Below are 19,474 nucleotides of genomic sequence, written 5' to 3'. Positions count from 1 at the left end.
GGGGTGCTGCATTGCTCATAGCCACTGTATCCTCCACACAGCTGGGAGCCAGAGCCAGCAGTGAAACACCCTTTTATAACATCAGCCACCCACTGGAAAATCTAGTGCCTAGCATTGACTGCATAGTCCTCAATGAATTTCAGCTATTTGCACTAAAATTGGTTTATTCAGTGTGAATTTCCTACAGTGTCCACAAGATAGTGCTGTTAGAACACCTTTTCTGCAAAAGCAAATGACAGAAAATGCTTGGTAGGTAGGGAGGTAAACATGAGTTTTCCAGTGACATCCCCTCAGAAGTAAGGGTGGTGATGTTTGAGTCCTGGGGGTTTTATGGTGACATAGGAAACTTGCCAGACTTTAATATACACCAGGTAGCTCCCACTGATCATTAAACAGTTGGTTCTGAGCAAGCCCCAGTTTTAAATGATTGTCAAACCATGCACAGCTGAACATTTCTTGTTTATTTTGGCACTCTGGTGTCTGTTGGTGCTACTAGGGCAGGAGAGGAACACAGCATTTTCCATTGGGATTGCACCAAGAGGCACAGACTCAGGCCATTGGGTGGCTCTTCCCCCATGCAGGGTAGGAGCTGATGGCCTGCAGATACAGGGAAAATAACCAATATTAGGGCCACAGAGGGAAGGAAGTGGGCAATACCTTGTTCCTTGCACAGGGAAAGGCTGGGTAATCCAAGAGTACTAACACCTGAAGTGGAACAGGATTGTCTTGCTTTTGTCCAGACTTAGTATAGCATAACAGCCCTTCTACTCTGGCTGTGCCATCTTAGTATAATGCAGGCAGAGCCTAGGTCCAAGTCACCTTTCACAGTTCAGAAACCAGCCCCACTCTGCTCCCAGAACCTAAACTATTGAGCACAAAACACCCAAGCAGTGGAGGAGGATCATGCCTGGGTTGGAGTATCCCTTCTTCAAGTGCTTGTGACTAATGTTTGCTCACATCTCTCAAAGATCCATAACTCTTGCTGTCTTTTCCAGGCCAGCCCTGAAACACTGCACACAATTGACCCGGTCCAGGCTGAGTAACTGGTCTCCAATATAGTCAGCACCTCCAGACACACAGCAAGGATGCAGTCCACAGATGGCAGGTACAGAGCAGGGGGTGGCCTTGTCATTTAAATTACAGCCTTGACTTTCAGAGGGAGAAGGTAGCTCTAAGAAAAGAGGGAGTAATGGTAGAAGGGTCCCTTTGTGATCTGATGTTTGCATAGGTGCATCCTGTGTGGCTGAACCTAGAGCTCACACAACTATTTTGTGCTTTTGAAGACAAATGCTGAACTGAGCTGAATAAGTAGAAGAGCAGGCACTAGCACATGCCCTACAACTGTTCCTCCCCTAACTTGTTCTTTCCCAGAGGAAGGGTCTGCACGGCAATCTGGACCCAGGCTGCACACAAGGGCCATGACAGCAGACAGCTACACCTAAGCCACCTTCCCCCCTGTTAGGGGATCCCAGCAGCATCTCAAAATTAAGAGACAAATTGTATTTTGAGTGATTTTTATGTAAACATTACAAGTATAAAGATTTTGAAAAGAAACTTCATCCAAGAAATCAGCCTCCCTACCAACAACCAGCCAGTCTTTAGGAGCTGTTAAAACTTTACCATAATCAACAAGAAATATTTTTTATAGGACAGATAAGATCGTGAGATCCAAGAACATTTATTTATTCAACTTCGTAAAATACTGGTTTTTACAATCACATAGTCCATTTTCTTTCCTTCTAGAAAAGCAAAACTTGTAACAGTTTTGCAATGTTTCAAGCACATCTGGAAAAGGTAATGTACTATACATGTGTAGTTAGTTCTCTTAGGGGAGACCACTGTCACCAGCAAAGGGCTAGCTATCTCAGGCAGAGACTGCAGACTCTCTGGCCCCCTACCCAAGCCTTGCAGTGGGTGCATTTTAGCACTTTGCTGAGTACCCTGATACAGGCCATGAAGAAAAACGCTGCTGTGTTCACTGCCCTTGGGCATGTGACCTGCAGACACCCTACCACATTTAAAACAGGAGTGATACAAACCACTGACTAACATGCAAGACAAGACAAGTGCATGAAAGATTGCTTGTGAACCAGGTTTTGCTGTAATGATTAAGGCCTCTTCCAGCTAATCTGCTTGCTGGCTTGCTCCTCCAGTTGCATGGCAGTCCCCAGGGCATCCAGTGTTTCTGTAAAATAAGGGAAGAGCAACAGGGTGACTGATCAGGAAGCTAAACTCTCCAAAACAGCTGTCAGACTTAGCAGACCTCAGCTATGCAGGACTGGGTGCTCAAACCCCCACAGGTATGCTGGTGTTACTTTCAGGTCTTTGGAAAAGCATTAGTAACAGTGCTAGTCAGATACAGGCTCTAACATACCTCTGACACTAAAGAAACTTCTTGAGCTGTCCTCTATGAAGTACTTAGCTCTGCTCACAAAGGTCTCAAGATCATAATCTGGTTTCTCTGTGATTTCCAAAAGGCAGTCAAGTTCAGTAGTCATTTTCTGTATTTATAAGCAAAACAGTGATGAGAAATGGACTTTCTAGAAATTCGATTTGTTTCTTCAAATCTGCAGTCTAATCAAAATAGCTGAACTTCTACAGACCAGGAGCCATCAGTGCTCATAGCAAGTAGAGGTTGCTATTTGGAGAGGAGGGGAATTGGCAAAAGCACTGAAATGCCCCAGTTTAACCAGCTAGGCCAGAAAAAGTTGGCAGTGGGGGAAAAGTAACACCAGTAGTACATCATCTTGCATTGGTGCCTCCCCAGCAGCACTTGGCCCACACAAAGCAAGCTGCTATCAACATAGAGAAGGTGGCCTGGGCTGGGTTTGCTGCTCCCCCATACCTGTCTCAGTTCTCTGAGCTGTTCTACAACCTTCTCCTCCCATTCACTAATTTGAGTCATAACCTCTCGATAGTTGAACATGTGTGGAGAGAGCTCTTCCTCCTCATCCTTGGAGAACTGCAAGAAACAGGCAAGGTAAGAACAGCAAGTTGTTCCCAGCTTTGAGTTCTGGTTAGCCCACTGCACACACATACATTGAGTTGAAGACCTGTGCCTTCAGTACTGGTCTCAGCCTCCTCAGTCTCCATCTGACTCTGAGTTTCGCTGCCTCCATCATGAGGGCTGAGCTCTTTCACTCTGCAACAAGAAGATTTGTCACTCAAGTCCATCTTCATCAGTTTCTTGGCTACAGCATCACAAAGCAGCTGCCGCAATCAATCAATCAGCACTCAGCAAGAAACAATCAGTTGCACTTTAAGAGTCACACAGTTACCATCCCCAGAACAGGCTTATATGGGCAGAAACTCCTGAATACTGTGGGAAGGAAAGCCAGGAGATGTTTGTGTTAAGTAAACTTTTCTGTCTGGCATCCAGGAGCCACTCTGGCAGTTACACTGGCATCAGTTGAGCTGGGACCAGAATCCCTTCACAGCAGGTGGTACATACCCCTGGTATGTGTGTGACTATGCTATAGCAAATATACTATGAAGGTTACAGTCTTAGATTCTTAAGTATGTTAAGTATTTGTAAGTAAGTTAGGCCTGTGAGTGTTGTGCTTATAGTAAATTCAATAGAATCTTATGTTAAATTATTTAAATTAGGCTATGGATTAAGTGCAGTTAAAATCTTTAGGCCTAAACCGTTGGTCAAGTCCAGGGCTATGTTTGACAAGGGGGTCACATCATGAACCTTGTAACTCAAGGAGAGGGTCTCCTTTAGTCCTTTTCATCTTTACCCTTTCTTTTTCTAACCTTACCCATTTTTCCATTCCCCAGGCTTCCAGGCAGGTAATTTTAAGTTGATTTTAATTTTAGATTGATTGATTTTAGTCAGTTTTCTTCTCTGTGTGCTTTAACCACCTAGTCAGTAGTAGAGTGAACCTTGCCAACAAACTGTGTCTTTCATTTAATTCTGAACCTGCTTTTGCTGCTACCTTTGCCAGTGATTCTTTGAGTGAACTAACACACTCATTGAGTACACACATTCTTAGCACACCCTTACAGATGGGTCACAAAGTACTACAAAAAGTAAAAGGCATGGAGATAACCATTCAGGACAGGGTAAACTCCCTACAAGAACTAGGGCAGCCTGAAGTCTAGCATGAGAGGAGATTCCTTTGAGGAAGAGACATTACTCATGGTTTTACATCATCTCTATTATGTCTCACATACAACACCCAGGTTGGTTTCATATGACAACTCTAAGATACTTTGCTCTTAACAACCATCCTCCAGGTTGCCAACACAAACAATACAAGAGAACTTGAGGTTCCAAAGGTCAGAGTAAAAGCAGCTAAAATGCTTTTTACAATAAGATTATAATCCCCAGGTCAGAAAGGCCATTACCTGTCAGCATATCTCAGTGTGTTTAAGGTGTATTCACACGAACTCATGCCTGGAGAAATCATTGCTATCTGCAAACACAAAAGAAACCTTAGTGACTCCTATCTGACTTTTGCTCATTAATGCTCCTACAGATCTCACCACGCAGCTGGGACATTTGAGGACAAAGGGCTGGAGTTGAGACAGCCAAGTCCATTTTTCTTTATGGATTCTGTAGGACATGCCAGCACCCCTGTATCCAACTTTCCACTGTCTTTGTGTGCACCTGCTGTCCTTCACCATCCACAGAAAGCAAAGCCCTTTGAGACTGCACCAAGCTCTCTTGCAGATTCACTGTATTAAAAGACTTCCAGAGCCCTGCTTCTACAACAGCTGGGCACAACTCACAAATTTATTATCTCACTCACCACAGGCAAGTTTCCGTGAGGAAAATATTTGGGTTTTTTGTTTGCTTAACAAGATCTAAAGCTTTCTGACTTAAAAAAACCCTTGCTGTAGAGGAACATGCAGCTATTTGGTTGAATTATAGAAGCCAAACATTGTGTCTGACATGTGCATACTCACCATGCAGGTCCTTGAGTTTGCTCCTATGAAAGAGTCCCTCAGCACCTGTGTCAGCTTGCTCTCCCGAAAAGGGGTGTGAGACTTGTTCTGCCCTAAAGCTCGGATGCACTCCTACAAAAAGACAGTATTGTGAATGCAGTGTGTGGCACCTCTCTTCAAACAGCTCTGCAAGCTATCAACCACCAGTTGCCGGTAAACCCAACGAGCTGAAGAATGGTCACATGTATTGCTCCAAGTTCTTCATAGTCTTTAAAATATACTCCAAGTATCTGACTGTCACAGGACAGTAGGTATAGCCATCATATGTCACAAACCCCCCCACACTAAAAAGGTCATATTGAATGAAGATTGAAATAGCTGTACCAGTGTCTGGGCTGACAAGACTGCACTACTTTGCTGGAAACATTCTAAATGGGAGTATACTCTATTTTTAGGTTGCTCACATCCTAAACTAAGACTTTTTTGGTTTTTTCCTCATACTGGAATGAAACAGAACAGATAACCCCAGAGTTAGAATCCACATGTGGATTATCACTCTGGTCCAGGAGCTGTAGCTCACCTTCAAAGCCAGCAAGCTCTTATTGATTTCAGCACCTTCCATCCGTGTCTGCCGATCAGCATTAGATGTGTCTGCACCCCTTTCATTTCCTGCCAGATCCACCAAGGAAAATTTGCCAATCATTTGTCCTCTTCGGCGCAGGATGATTTGGAAGCAGGCGTGTGACCGGGAAGAGCTGGCATTTGCAAAAGTCTGCCCAGATGTCCTTCAGCAGAGATGCAAACAAGCCTTAGAAATGTGTAACAAAACAACAGGTCCTGACAGCACTAGATAAGACCTGTAGCCATTCAATTAACCTCCTAGGGTATATCCCACGCATTAATACTTAAAGTTTGTGTGAACTATAGAATTGTTTCTGATATAAGAGCAGAGAACTACTTGTGGAAAATATCAACCTGCACCCTGGTTATAGAAATTTAAGGCCATTTAAGCTGCCTGGCTCAACTCAGCCAGCCTACGTTGGAATGCCTTTCTGAGTGCTAAAGCCTCACATGCACTTGAGCTGGAAGTCACACCTTCAGCACACCACATGTCATTTTCCTAATGCATCTGCCATTATACAGTAAGCTCAGCCAAGCTCCCCACTAAACAGCATTAGCTGTGCTAGCACATTACAATCATGGTAAATCCCTTTCTCCAGCCAAGCTGGCTTGGCACTTCACCTCTGCTGTGCAGCTGCACCTGCCCCATTACTGCAAGGCACAGAGTGACATCTTTTAATTTAAATCTCCCTGTGACCTTCTTTATCATTTATTCCCTGAGAATGCTGGCAGGTTCACTGTTCCACCATCATCCCTGCTACTGGGGAAAAAGGAGGGAGTAGCCTGAAATGTAAAAACAGTTCATGACTAAATTGCTAGCCAAAAAAGGCTGCACAGAATGCTGAATAAGCTTTTAGGATGTGCATATTTGCCCACACAGTGCAGTACAGAAGCTAAGAAGCTCTCATTTGCATACAAACATTTCCATAGCAGTGGCAGCTTAACTGAAGCAGATAACACTTGGTAATACAGATTTTAGCTCCCAATTAAAGATACCAGTATGATGGCAGAGCTGCCCCTACCACGGCCTTTCCTGCCAGGATGATGTGCCAAGCCTACAGCTGTCCCTTGGCACCTGCTTTCAAGGATTCTTTCGACAGGATTCCTGAACAACATGCAGTATTTTTGTTGCCATTGGAATAGCTCATCTGGCCTGCAGTTAAGCCAAACCATTTTTGCAATTATGGTTCATACCAGCTGCTGTTCCTTGATCTTACAAGCCCACAGGGAGCTACTTGTATTCCTGTGGACTAGCTGATACTAGAAAGCATCAAGGCAGCCATCTCCTTATGTGAATGGTTTCTCTTATTGGAGTTCCAAGAGCATACATGAACAAGGAGCTCTGACACTTCCTGTGGAAGGCAGGCTGAACCCAGCCCTTCCACTCCTTTGTTGTGTAACCACTCCCTGGTATTCATGCAGAGGCGCTGCTCAGTGCCTTCACTGAGAACAACAAGCTTCTGTGTAAATCTCAAAGCACCAGCTATAGGCATCATATATGCTTTTCTAAACATGGAGATGCAACAGGACACGACTCCTCTTTTACAGATTTTAAGTCACCACACCTGCAGGCACTGCCCGTCAAGATCATTTTGATGACATCCTCAGCACAGCTAACTGGTTTTTCTTGGAGACCAACAACCTGGACCTGTTGCTTGCCATCCTCCAGGACTCGAAGTTTGGCCTTCTTATTCAAGAGGTCAAACACCTATATTTAGGCAAAAAGATTGAGGCAAATCTGAACAAGGACTCCTTGTAAGTATTTTTCTCTGTCTTTGTATAAAGCTATATAGAAACCACATCTTTAACGTAGATTTCAAATTCAAACCAAAACACAACAATATAAACATAATACATAGAACTATAGAAGGCATGAAGTTTGACTCAGCTACTTATGAAATAGTCAACCAAAGAAATCAGGTCAAGATTTAAAAATAAAAAAAGGTCTTACTTTTCCATTGTATATTTCAAAGAAAGTCACATAGACTTCCAGATTCTGATTCCTGTACCTGGGCTGGTTTAGGAGGAGGAAGACATCTTGTGCTAGTGAGAAAAGACAGAAGTTTAGTTAACTAGTTTAAAACACATTCTAGTTGCTACTTGATCTACTGTCAAACACTGCACAGCTATGAGGCAGTGTCTAGCACTGAGTGACAGTCGTCCAAACAAATGCTAACAATCAGTGCTGTGCTACCATCTGGAGAACAGATTGAGCAGCATCCTTACCCAGGGACTGAAACCAGGGAAATACAGGAGTTTCAACTGCTAATGCCACCCACAGATAACAATCCTTACTGCTCTAAGGGAACACTGGGATCCTCTATTGTTTTGGACAGGCCTGAAAAAGTCACATGTTTGTGTTTCAAGTACATCTTGCAGAAAGTTTAGAAAACATGCATCCCTGAACATCTGCATTGCTGAAGTTTGGAGACAATATACCAGCTTAGTTGACCCTGTGGCTAGATCCAGTGCAGCTTTTCACAATCAGGCTCCAGATTTTGAAGCTGAGCTGAAAAGCAGAGACTCCTTCAGGGCCAGTCAGAACTATTTTTCAGAGATCAGCCAACAGTTGTTCCTGGTTCAGCTGCTTTGCTGCTCACTAAGTTCACACTGTGTCTTTCTAAAGGGAAGGTAAAGGTCAGGTTTTGTGGTACTTTCTAGACATTATATCAAGGAAGGGCTTCTAAGCATCTGTTTCCTGAAATAATTTTGGACATGCTAGGTTTTTTTGCATTTAAGGCTTATAGAAAGAAACACAATACATGCCTCCTTTTGCCTAACAAGTTTTATATCACAAATGGGTAGAGTTGTGTTGTACTCAGATATGTCTGAGACAAAAGCAAAGCAGAAGAATCAAAATTAAATGGTTCTGCCCAGCAAATGCCTAATTAGTAAACTTATCAGAAACAAGTAGCTTCTGGTGAGTTCAGTATGGATGTAGACACTTGCAGGCTAGAGGAAAAATATTTTGTAAAATGAATGAAAAAATAATCATACCTCCTGCAAACACCACCTCTTATTATTGAAAACACAAATACTTTATGTATCTTCTACTGTGCATGTTTAAAATAACCATAAAAAACAGATCTTACCTAGTTAAGAAAAATAAGCATTAATCTGATTTTTGTATGTATAGAAGAATCAACTCACAGGCAAAAGCATATATGCCCCTCGAGGCATTCTGGCCTCTCCCAGAGAAGTCTCCACCCATAGTCTGTGAAGAGAAAAGGCCAGAGGTCAGCCATGGCACCAATAAGTCAGCCTATCTGATCTTTGTCCCAAAACCAGACTAGGAAATTACCATAGATAAGCCCCAATGCCAGCAAGATTACTGGAATGCAGTGCTAAATTAGTTTGCAGCTTTCCTATCAGTTCAAAAAGAAGATCTGGCCTACACAAAGCAGTGCACCTTTAAGGCTCTGGGGTGCAGAGTCAAAGCAATTGTTCCTCCAAGGAAACTACTTTGACAGTGCAACCAAACAGCCTCTAGTCAGAAGAGAAAGCTTCATTTGTTAGGATCTAGGTCAAAAGATTTTTACAACTACTTGCAAAAGTTAACATGAAAATACAAATTTAGGGCAGACAATACCTTTAACTCCTTTGACCAAAGTATCTTTAATTACAAAAAAAATTTCAGTTAGTGCTATCCTAGTGATTTGCTCTACCACTGTTATTTAAAATACAGCTCAATGCCATGACACATTCTCAATCTAGCAGAGTTTAATGTGCAACACTCCAGTCTCAAGGTACAGCTGTTATCCCTGCACTAGTTTTGCCCTAGGACTGGGAAGGGAAAGTAACTTCACCTGTGATTTTAGTGCATCACAGCTGTATTCCTGTAATGAGGCTCAGGTAAGCAGGTTTCTCTGCCCTTTCCAGGACAATGAAGGCAGCCTGTGTTCAAACTTGTATAAAGCTCCAACTTTTTGTCGGGATTACTGGAAAAGATCTACAGCTCACTACATACCAAAGATAGGAGGTCCTAGCCTAAAACTTGCCTCTATCACTGAACAACAGCAATGACTGATTACTCAAAGCAGTGCATTAGCCCAGTCCAGTGCAGATCACTGTGGTTTAAGGTAAATGCTTCTTGCAGAGCAGGACAGCACATTTGACTCCACTATCATGCTGTGAGGATTCTTCCCCATAGATCCCAGAAGGAGAAAGTTAAAGACAACACAGCTGTTGAAAGTTTAGAGCAAGCTTTCTCTTTTGAGACAAAAGAATTTTCACAACTCTTAAAGCTGCAACTGTTAGACTGGAAGGAGTGGTTAGAAAGCAAATACACTAACTCACCCACTTCACAAATACCAGATCACTTAAATATTTACATGCATCATGAGGCTTATTTTTATATAATTGCTGAATTCTTTGGAAAGCCTCCAAGCTCAAAGCACAGGACAGACTGGCCTATGTCTGATGTAGGCTAACAGCCCCTCTATACAGACAGGAGTTAAACAGCAACAGGCATTTGAGGCAAGGAATAGCCATGACTAAAACTGACCTATCAATACATCCTAAACCTTTGAAAAGCTAGATTTTCTTTTGTCTAAAGAAAAAAAAAATCTTTTTATATTTCTTATTATTTTTTCTAAAAAGATTTTTTCTAATTCTTTTGAAAAGCCAGTACAATTTTCCACACAAGGTCAAAGGAAACCCACTAGTACATAAAGCTACAGAAAAAGAGTTTACATCTTACAAAGTATTAGCTTGAAGACAATAAAACCAAGATCCAAAATTCTTACACAATTCTACTCATGCTCAAGCATCAGGAAGCCTTGAAATAGCTTATCAAAGCTAGAAAATCTGAGACCTTGGAGAAAAACTTACATGTGTCTTGCCACTGCCTGTCTGGCCATATGCAAAGCATGTCGCCTTCCCACCCTCAAAGATGGTCTCTACAAGAGGTCTAGCAGTGAATCTGAATATTCAAAAGATTAAAAAAAATAGTTACAGCAAATATTACATACACTGCTTCATCATCAGTTTTAACAAGAAACAAAACTAAAAAAATAAGCAAATCCTTAGGCAATCAGCAAGGCTATGCCAAAAATAAGCCTTAGACTTTTCAGTCCTTCAGCTTCCTTCAAAAAGGATTCTAATACTTATTTCAAGTAAGTTTCTTAAGCTTAGATGCCATCTGGCCACAGCTCCATGCTTTTATCTGAAAGCCATTTCCAGTAAGCAGCAAGCATTACCTGTACACCATTTCATTCGAAGCAGTTTCATCAAATGAGAAGTCAAATCTAAACGTTTGGGTTTCAAGGTATTTTGTTAGGTCCACTTTCTGCTTTGGCTCATGCACCATCAGGACACACTTGCTCGGAACAGTAACCACATCACATTCCTTTTTTTGAAGTTCTGTTGACAGAAAAGACCCTCAGTTTCAACAAAAACAGTTTGAACAAAGTCAAACTGTTCAAGACAGAGCTGTTTGGTCAGTATACTCACCTTGCTTATTGAGAGGGCGCTTTCTCACACAGACACAAATCCTGTGCTCTTCTATCTAAAAGAAAAGTAAGAAAATAAGTAAATATTTCCCAATTACTCTTTATTACAGAGAGATCCAGTGCTCCCTCACATCCATTTTTCTTTATGCTGATCAGAGTTGCTTCTGAGCCGACCCACTCATGCAGGGATGTCAGTCTTAAAGTACATTCAGTGCAAAAGCAAAACTACAAATAATTTACCTTTATGCAGCATTCTCCAACATGTAAGACGGAAATACTTTCCAGCAAAATTTATGATATCAATACTGCAGCTATGGTCAAGTAATTATTCAGGCAAATTAATATTTTCATTTACCCCAGAGGTTTTTGGTAACCTGGAGTTCTTTACTGATGCAGCAAGTTGAGCTATTTGTGCAGCACAGCTACACAGCAGATGAGCTGGGAAGTGCATATGCCATTGGGTGAGACAGAAGGGAAAGGCAACAAGCTCTTCTCCTGTCACACACAGCACGAGGTACACAGGGTTTTTTAATGGCTGAGTGTACTGATCAAGCCAGGGTTCTCTAGTTTTCAACCTCTACTTTTGCTCCTCCACTTTTTGACATATTTAAAAATCAATTAATATGTTCTGTAATAGGTCAGACCATTTTAAATTGTGCCTATTCCTATAACAGTGGCTGTGCAACTGATGGTCACACATCATTGCATGATAATTGTTGAACCACAGACTCTTCACTAGTGACAAAGTAAAACAAGACAGCTTAGCCCTAAATAGGGAAGGCAAGTGACCTTACAGATACCCCCAACTTCCTCAATATGCTCAGAGGATTTCCAAGGTGCAGCAATGCACAAACTGCTTGATACCGACATTTTCAGTACAAAATAGAGAAGTCTGTCGCCAGGCTGCAGTTAGTAGCCTCAGTATTTACTTACTGGATCACTTATAGATATCGGCTGGCAGCTTAAAGTTGCTCTGAATGCCTGGATCATACGTGCAAACTCCCAGTTTGGATAGCTGCTGTCAAACTCCTGCATGGAAAACCATGGATGTGAATGCAATTGATCTGTTACAGCAAAAAAAGGCCACAGAGATATTAAACAAGCAGGTGTATGCAATTCAAAGCATTTTACAAGATTCACAACTTCCTAAAATCAGGATGAATCCATCCTTATGTAGAGCTTTCTAAGAACAAAGCCTGTCCAAAATATGTTTGGTTTCAACTACTGTAGTCCAGGGTCCTATAGAATTTCCCCTTACAGGTGTATTGTAGAGTACTCCACCTGTGCTCGTTTTATCCTGATTTCACTATTTTGAGCTCTCTTTTCTTCTCTCTTGGTTCTCATTCTCTCCATCTCTCTCACAATGTTAGATCTTCTTCGAACTAGATAAAATGAAAACAGTTCCTTGGGTTAAATTTCATACTAGCTTTTAAGCATAAGACAAATATTTCAACTTTTCCAGGTTGCTGACAGACTAGCTCATACAGGAAACAATCATCTTCAGAAGGATGGCCATTAATTTTGCAGCACTTCCTTCCCAAACGAGATCTATCACAGAAACAACCTTGGAAGTCACGCTACCACCCTGAAGCAAAGGCAGCATTTCTAAGGCAATATCACTATAACAGAATTACACATCTGTAATAAAGTGATCAAGATATTCTGTCTTGCTGCCAAAGTCACCTTTTCAAAGCTTTAGTCTCCGAGTACACAAAGCAGCAATCAGAGTGATTCACTGCTGACTGATGAGTCAGTCTTTACCCACTGCTCCCAGGTACCTGGGCTCACTGAACAGTTTGTTCTAGCAGCAGGCAGATGATTCTCTGTATTTCCATTTACGTTTTCCAGGGAAGCTTCTGGAACACAACCCAGCCCAGTAGGCCTGGTTCGGCCAGCTGCAGAAAGAAGCAAAGAAGCCAGACCAAAACCAATAATTAGATTGCAAAGATCAAGAATAATTTTGTAATTTGTAAAGCTTCATAGACCACAGGCATTTCTCAACTCCTGCAGCAGGAGAGTGAACTATCTAAAACCTGTGGTAAATGTGCAAGTAAACTTTTAAACCTTTTGCCAAAAACCAATTTTCATGCAATGCTGCAAATCAAGGCCAAACCAACTAGACAAAAATTTAGTATCAAGCCTCTTATTTCAGTGTTTTTGTAGAACTTAACATGCAAGGCATGCCCTCAGCTATTCTTAGGGTAGCCTAGTAAAATAACTACAATTTTGTAATTCAAGGAGGCTCAAGTTCTTGCTTTACTCAGTCAGTATAGGTAAAACTACTACCAATATGGTTACAGGGTGTGTTGTCAGCAGTGTTTAGGCACTTCTTTTCCCACTCTAACAACATGAATACCATTTTAGGCCGTTAAGCAGATAGCACATCCACCCAATTTGCCCAACCACAGCTCTCTGGCTAAGAAAGTACATCATTATGCACAACATTGTTTCCAAACTCCTTTGGAAAACACTTCAGGCTGGAATGGATATTTGCATAGGGGCAGACATCTAGGTCTCTCATTTTATCTATGAAAAAGTTCAGGTTGCTCTCCCACTGGGATTTGCAGTTTGAATAATTAAATGCACTCAAAGTGAAAATTGTTTCACATTAAGAATTCACTGGACCTTTTCTCCACTTACCAGCAATTATTTTCTGTTTCTCCACTTACCAGCCACATATTTTCTGGTTTGCACAGAAGTGGAGGGATCTACTGCCATTTCATCTTCCTGGAAGCCACACTGGGGTTCTGTGAGAGCAGACATCCTGGAATGGCCACGCACAGCTTTGGAAACAGGAATCCAGGGACACTCAGACACTTGCAATTAATCAGTTGCTCACAGAGTACAGAGCAGTGTAGAAGAAGGTGTGGTTAAGAGGATCTTTCCCATTAGCAAAGTGCAGGACAAAGCAATGCATGTGGGTGAAAAGTGGTCAATAAACCCACCACCACAGAAAAGCAAACAGTTCACTCCAGATTTGCAATTCCAGGGAATTTCTTTCAGATCCCACTAAGGATTCACGTAAGGATATGGCAGTTCCAGCACCCTAACACCCTAATACCTAGGAAGGAGGAAGTTTCAAGTCAGAAAACCACTAAATGCTCTGAAGCTTCACGCTTGCAGGGCTGGATGAATTAACTCTTTGATGGTGACATGGGTATAGCAGCCTGGCAACTGGCCATGGGCAGCACTGTGCCCACCAACCATGAGGGCACCCACACACAGCCTGTGTGCGGTGCACAGTAGGCTGGGAGTTCTGTAGCACTACATTCAGCTTAAAAAATCCTGTATAACTACAACAGCAAATCTTTGAAAAAGGTCCCTTTGTAGGCAGTCTCCATTTTCACATGCCAAGGTATTTCTTTCACTGAGATCAAGCTCTTTACAAAGCTTCCTAGGACAAGGATTGGAATGTTTACCTCAATAGATTTGTTTAAAAAAAAAGCAAATCTGATATAAAAGATAAAGTGTGATATGCAAGCTAGAACTACCTTCACCCCTTGTGACCAGCAATTATTAGAATTTATCCAGAAGGAATCACTTATTTCAAAGGACACCAGATCTGTTGGAGACCAAGGGTTCTTTTCAATTCTGAATCAAATTTCTTAAAACCATACACAAAATTCATTGTTCCCGTTAACTCTTTACCTTGAATCTTCTGCTCATGTGCAGAGACATTAAATGTGACTGCTGCAATTTTAGAAACAAAAAGCATCAGTTTCATTATACTCAGAAAGGGTATTTTATTCCATTTTCTCTTGTCCCACATGCCCAGACCTGATCTCATCTCACACTCAACAGCACTGTTTCTATAACTGCTGGTGCTCCTGGACAGGCAGAGTAGCTGGAGGATTCACTCCATCTAAACGGGTTTGATTCAAGTGATTCTTGTAGTGAGGGTATTCAGCATCCTCAAAAATTCCTATTGATTCATGGGACTGAGGCAATATCTATTCCTTAATTAATTCTGAAAGCACTGCTTCTGCTTCTCTCCTTTCCTGGATAAGATGGAGACAGACACCTGCTGATCTTCTTTAATTTGTTTAGTCTAAGAACATGAGAGAAGCTGATGTTAGCTTTCTAAATGGTGCAGTGCAGAGTTTGCAACAGGACAGATACTCTGACACTCCTGGGCCTTAGCTAGTTTTAACAATAGAAATTATTTGATGAATACTGAAAACACTGCTGCTCTAAGCTCTGAGCAGGGACAAGACTGTGCCACTAGGACAGGCAACAGATATTTCAGTGATGCAATTAGATTCTATACCTCAGGAGAGCTGTAACCTCTGCAAGGACATGTTTCCATCAACCAGTGACTGGATTAACACACGTGTTTTCCAGCTGGCTATCCAGTTCTATTAACAGACCTATATATAGGCAGTCATGTTTTACCACATGATTTTGTTTGTCAGTTCACAAAAATTATGGAATTCTCTGAATTTGAGAAAGATCAGGATACTCCAGTACAGAACAGCTTCTTACACATTAGGATTCTTGGATAACTCCTGCCTCTCTGATACCAGGGAATTTGTACTGTTGTCTTCTGGGACCAGCTTCCCTGTCTCACATTGCATGCAACAGAAGAGGCCAAACATGCCCAGATGTTTTCTTTACAGCTCAATTGAATGGAGAAGCACAAGTTTTGGCTAAGTATGCACTTTAAGAGAATCATTAAATCAGCAATCATTCAACCTCAGCATCATACAGTGTTTTACAAACAGACCTGTAATGCTGCCATTTGCAATTTAAAAAGCCTAAAGAGTAAACTAATAAAGCTAAGAGAAGGTAGAAAATAGGCATTTTCTAACTCCTGACACCTCAGGAAGAACAATTTCTTAGCAATCCCACGGTGACATCTCTATCTACCCTTCTGGCTTTGCTCAACACATTGTACTGACACGCAATCAGGGAGCTGGGCACACCAGCTGGCACTTTGGCTGCCTGCTGTGAAAGGTCTCCAAGCATAAAGCTCTACTTATTGTCCAGGGAGGCTGCTTAATGAGGAGACATACATTTGTCACCACTATTTCTTTCTTGTCCTTCCTACTCTCATTCTGACACTTTTAATCTTAATAATTGCCACTTAACTTCTGTTATTTGTGGCATTTTCAAAGCTCCATACAGAGCTTTAAAACTCACTGCAACAGCAACTGTCTAGTGACATTTAAAGCAGGGAATAACTACAGGAATACTGCAGAAGAGGAGAACACATGAACAAACCCCAGCTCACAGGAGCAGGACAGCAACCTATTAGGAGAGTTCCTGCCCTCAGGAGTCCAAAACATTGGTATGAGACATTTGTTAGCACTGCCCGAATGAGCAGCTTTATGATGCACTAAAGCACAATATTATGGCTCCAGTGAAAGACCAGCACAGTTCTACAAGGGCACAGCAGAGAGAAAAAAAAGACATTTTCTCACCTTCTCGAGGAGCAGGAATTTTTGAAAGGGTTGTTCTACGCTTCTGTTTCTGAAAAACAAGGAATGCTGCAAGCAATTGGAGTAAACAGCAAGCACCTAGCACTGCTCTTCAGGGCAACATCAATATGACAAGAATTCCTGACCAAAGCCTAACTATGAGACAGAAAAGCAAGTTAGAGATCTCAAATTTTAAGACTGAGAGTATTATATAGAACAAGACCTATGCAACAATACCTTAGAAAAAACAAAACCACTTTAAAGCACTTACCTGTACAGTTACGTTGTCTTGCAAGGGAACATTCTCTTTCACATCAGCAGGAGGTAGTTCTAATAATTCAGGATTTATTGCAATGACATCACTAATATCAAGCTGCAAGAGTAAAGGCAGAATTTTACATAGTAGAATAATGCTGCTTCCACTTAGGGACTGGTTTTTCCTAATCTGGACTTTCAGTGAAGGCAAGCAAACTTAACCCACTGCCTGCCAAATGTTATGTTAAAATTGCTTGGAAGAGCAAAACTGTAGTTCCTATTCCATTTGAACAATCTAGTACATCTAAATACACCAGAAAAAATGTGCTAGTTAAGCCATTTACCCTCATCTGCCAAACACCACACAGCTCTGCAGGTGCCATAGAGCACTTCTGAAGAGAAGGGCAAAGCCCATTTGGCATCCCCTGCTCTAATCTGCCACTGCTAATCTTAGTAAATCTCAGCAGCTCTGTAACTTCTGTGCTAGGGGAGCATTAAGTGTTTACTGTGTGATTGTGCTTACCGAAATAAACGTCAAAGAGCTGCTTAGACTCTGGGAAATGAAGGATTCAGCATTTAATCCATAACTTAATTCACCTGCATCTTCACTTGCTACTGCAAACAATTTCACCTGGGACCAGCTATTCCTGACTGCCCCTGATGTGAAATCATAGTTCTGCCTTCACCTCATCACATGCACAGCATATACACATAAGCACATAAGAAAATTGTTGGATTTTGAAGTATTTTCCTAAAGATTTAACATCTTAATACATAAATACAATTTAGCCAATAATTATATGCAAATCTGTACATTTGTTATATTTGAATGCAGCAGGCACATGCACAGAGTAAGATTTGGTTTCTAACAACCAGGCAATGGCAACTTTTAAGATTTTTGCTGAAATCCAGAGTCTACACATTTCTAGACATACCAGAAGGACAAGTACATTTGCTGAGTATCAGACTTGTTTAAGTGTCAGGATTTCAGCCTCAGACTCCCTTCTCTCCCATCCCATCTCACACGATATTTATTTCATATTGGCGCAGAAATTCAGGAAATCAAACCTAGCACCTTATTAGTTACAGATCTTAAGGAAACACTGAAGGCCATAGTATAAGACATGGAAAGCCAACAAACAGAGCTAGCAAACTGGAATCTTAGGAGCATTGGGATAGTCGACAGTGCGAGAGGCCCAACACCTCCCTGATCCCTCCGAAAGGCAAAGGGTGCAGCTTAGGCACTGCAGCTCTCACACTTTACCTTGGTACACCTAGAGCATTGCTTTCCTTACGTATAAAACAAAGCAGCGCAGCGGGGCAGCAGCGCCCGGACGAGCCTCGGGCTTCCCGGGCCCGGCGGCGTCGGAGCACGCAGGGAAGGGAAGGGCCACGAGCAGTCCGCACTCACCTCCTTGCCCTTAGTGACACCACTCTCACACCACTCCACGGTCACGCTGGAGTGCTCCACGTCCACCACCTTCACCGTGGCCTTATGGATTGAGCCTGGAAAAAGCCAGCATTAAGCCCAAACCTGGCACCCCACGCCGCCGGGACTCCCGCGGGCGGCAGAGGTCAGGAGCCTGCAGACGCCCCATTCCCCACTCCTCACCACTGCTCCGCTGGATGTTAATAACGACACCGGGATAGACGTTGCGGCAGAGGCGGGAGTCCATGGCTCGGGGACAGGAACCGCGTCCCGCCCCAGCAGCGAGACACCCGCACAGCAACCGCCGCCGGTTTAAACCCCGCGCGCCAGCGTGCCGCGCGGCCTGCCGGGAGTGGCGCCGGGACTACATCTCCCGGCAGGCCAGGCGGCGGGGTGTGGCTGTCGGGAGATAGGGCCCCGGAGCGCGGGCAGTGCCGGCGCCCCTCCCGGGGAATGGAGGCTGGGGCGGGCGGAGGAGCCGCTGCCAGACAGGGCTATGGAGCCAGCAGTATATCGAGGTGCCGCTGGATACCCCGCAGAGTTTGAGCAAATGTGGTGACGGTCAGTGTAGGAGGCGGACGTAACGTTTTTACACGCCTCTGGTGTGATTGATGTTTTCAAAATAAGAGCTTTTGTCTATTTTTAACCAGAATAGGGATAGCTCCACCGAAATGGAGCCTCAAAAAATTTCTCGACACTCGTGCCTGTTCCTCTCCACGGAAATCTTTAGTAAAAGGCGAAAGATTTATACGATCTGAAGAGAAACCAGAGTATGCTTTCACTCCCCGCCCCGACATTGCCCATGTCTGCTGCACGCCGCAAAAGTCAGGGTGACGCACGGCTCCCCCCGCGCCGCTCCCAGTCCCACAGCCCCGGCCCAGCCCCGGTGGGGGACACACACCGGACAGCCCTCACAGCCCGGGGCAGCGGCCGCAGCACCGGACACAGCGGGGCCGGACACCGGCGGGGCCGCGGGGCACCCTGGGTATGCAAATCAGGCAGTAACGGGGCGGGGCGGCTCAGCCTCAGCCGGGCTGGCGCGCCCCCGCAGTGGTTTGAGCCCAGCGGGGCACCATAGAGCCCCTCGCTGACTGCCCCCGCCCCGCGGGAGGGACAGAAGGGAGAAACTCGTGGGTTGAGAATAAGGAGTTTAATAGTTAAAGCAAAATAGTACTAAATTAAAAATTGTAAGGAAAATAAAATAGAGTCACAGAATGGTCTAGGTTGGATGGGACGTTAAAGATCATCTAGTTCCCATCCCTGTGCCATGAGTCGGCTAGACCAGATCGCTGAAAGCCCTATCCAACCTGGTCTTGAGCACTTCCAGGGGTAGGGGACTTGTTCCAGTGCCTTGCTACCCTCACAGTAAAGAATTCCTTTCTATATTCAACCTAAATGTCTCCTTTTTTAAT

The 19,474-nt window shown here is 43.2% G+C and overlaps 1 protein-coding gene and 1 non-coding gene across 3 annotated transcripts; both read right to left on the bottom strand.

Moving 5' to 3' along the window:
- Positions 1 to 1,662: 1,662 nt before the first annotated feature.
- KIF2C (kinesin family member 2C) lies at positions 1,663 to 18,824 on the bottom strand. Of its 2 annotated transcripts, XM_030953768.1 has the most exons (22): positions 18,246 to 18,824; positions 18,045 to 18,139; positions 16,650 to 16,751; positions 16,382 to 16,430; positions 14,610 to 14,651; positions 13,631 to 13,744; positions 12,740 to 12,856; positions 12,243 to 12,343; positions 11,895 to 11,990; positions 10,963 to 11,017; positions 10,710 to 10,872; positions 10,342 to 10,432; positions 8,662 to 8,725; positions 7,463 to 7,554; positions 7,077 to 7,219; positions 5,471 to 5,675; positions 4,912 to 5,022; positions 4,351 to 4,418; positions 3,040 to 3,142; positions 2,846 to 2,962; positions 2,375 to 2,501; positions 1,663 to 2,185 (listed from the first exon to the last, which is right to left on the bottom strand). In XM_030953768.1, exons 1-22 carry the CDS (start codon positions 18,307 to 18,309, stop codon positions 2,109 to 2,111), a joined length of 2,196 nt encoding a protein of 731 aa, XP_030809628.1. In that variant the 5' UTR covers positions 18,310 to 18,824; the 3' UTR covers positions 1,663 to 2,108. The 2 variants fall into 2 exon arrangements, with proteins under 2 accessions (XP_030809628.1, XP_030809629.1); XM_030953769.1 differs by lacking the exon at positions 14,610 to 14,651.
- LOC115906652 lies at positions 18,722 to 18,836 on the bottom strand. Its single transcript, XR_004060936.1, has one exon. It is a non-coding gene; the product is annotated as a U5 spliceosomal RNA (small nuclear RNA).
- Positions 18,837 to 19,474: the final 638 nt, after the last annotated feature.

Source organism: Camarhynchus parvulus, chromosome 8 (assembly GCF_901933205.1).
Source record: "Camarhynchus parvulus chromosome 8, STF_HiC, whole genome shotgun sequence".
NCBI lineage: Eukaryota > Metazoa > Chordata > Aves > Passeriformes > Thraupidae > Camarhynchus > Camarhynchus parvulus.
This window is presented reverse-complemented; position numbering and strand designations above follow the sequence as displayed.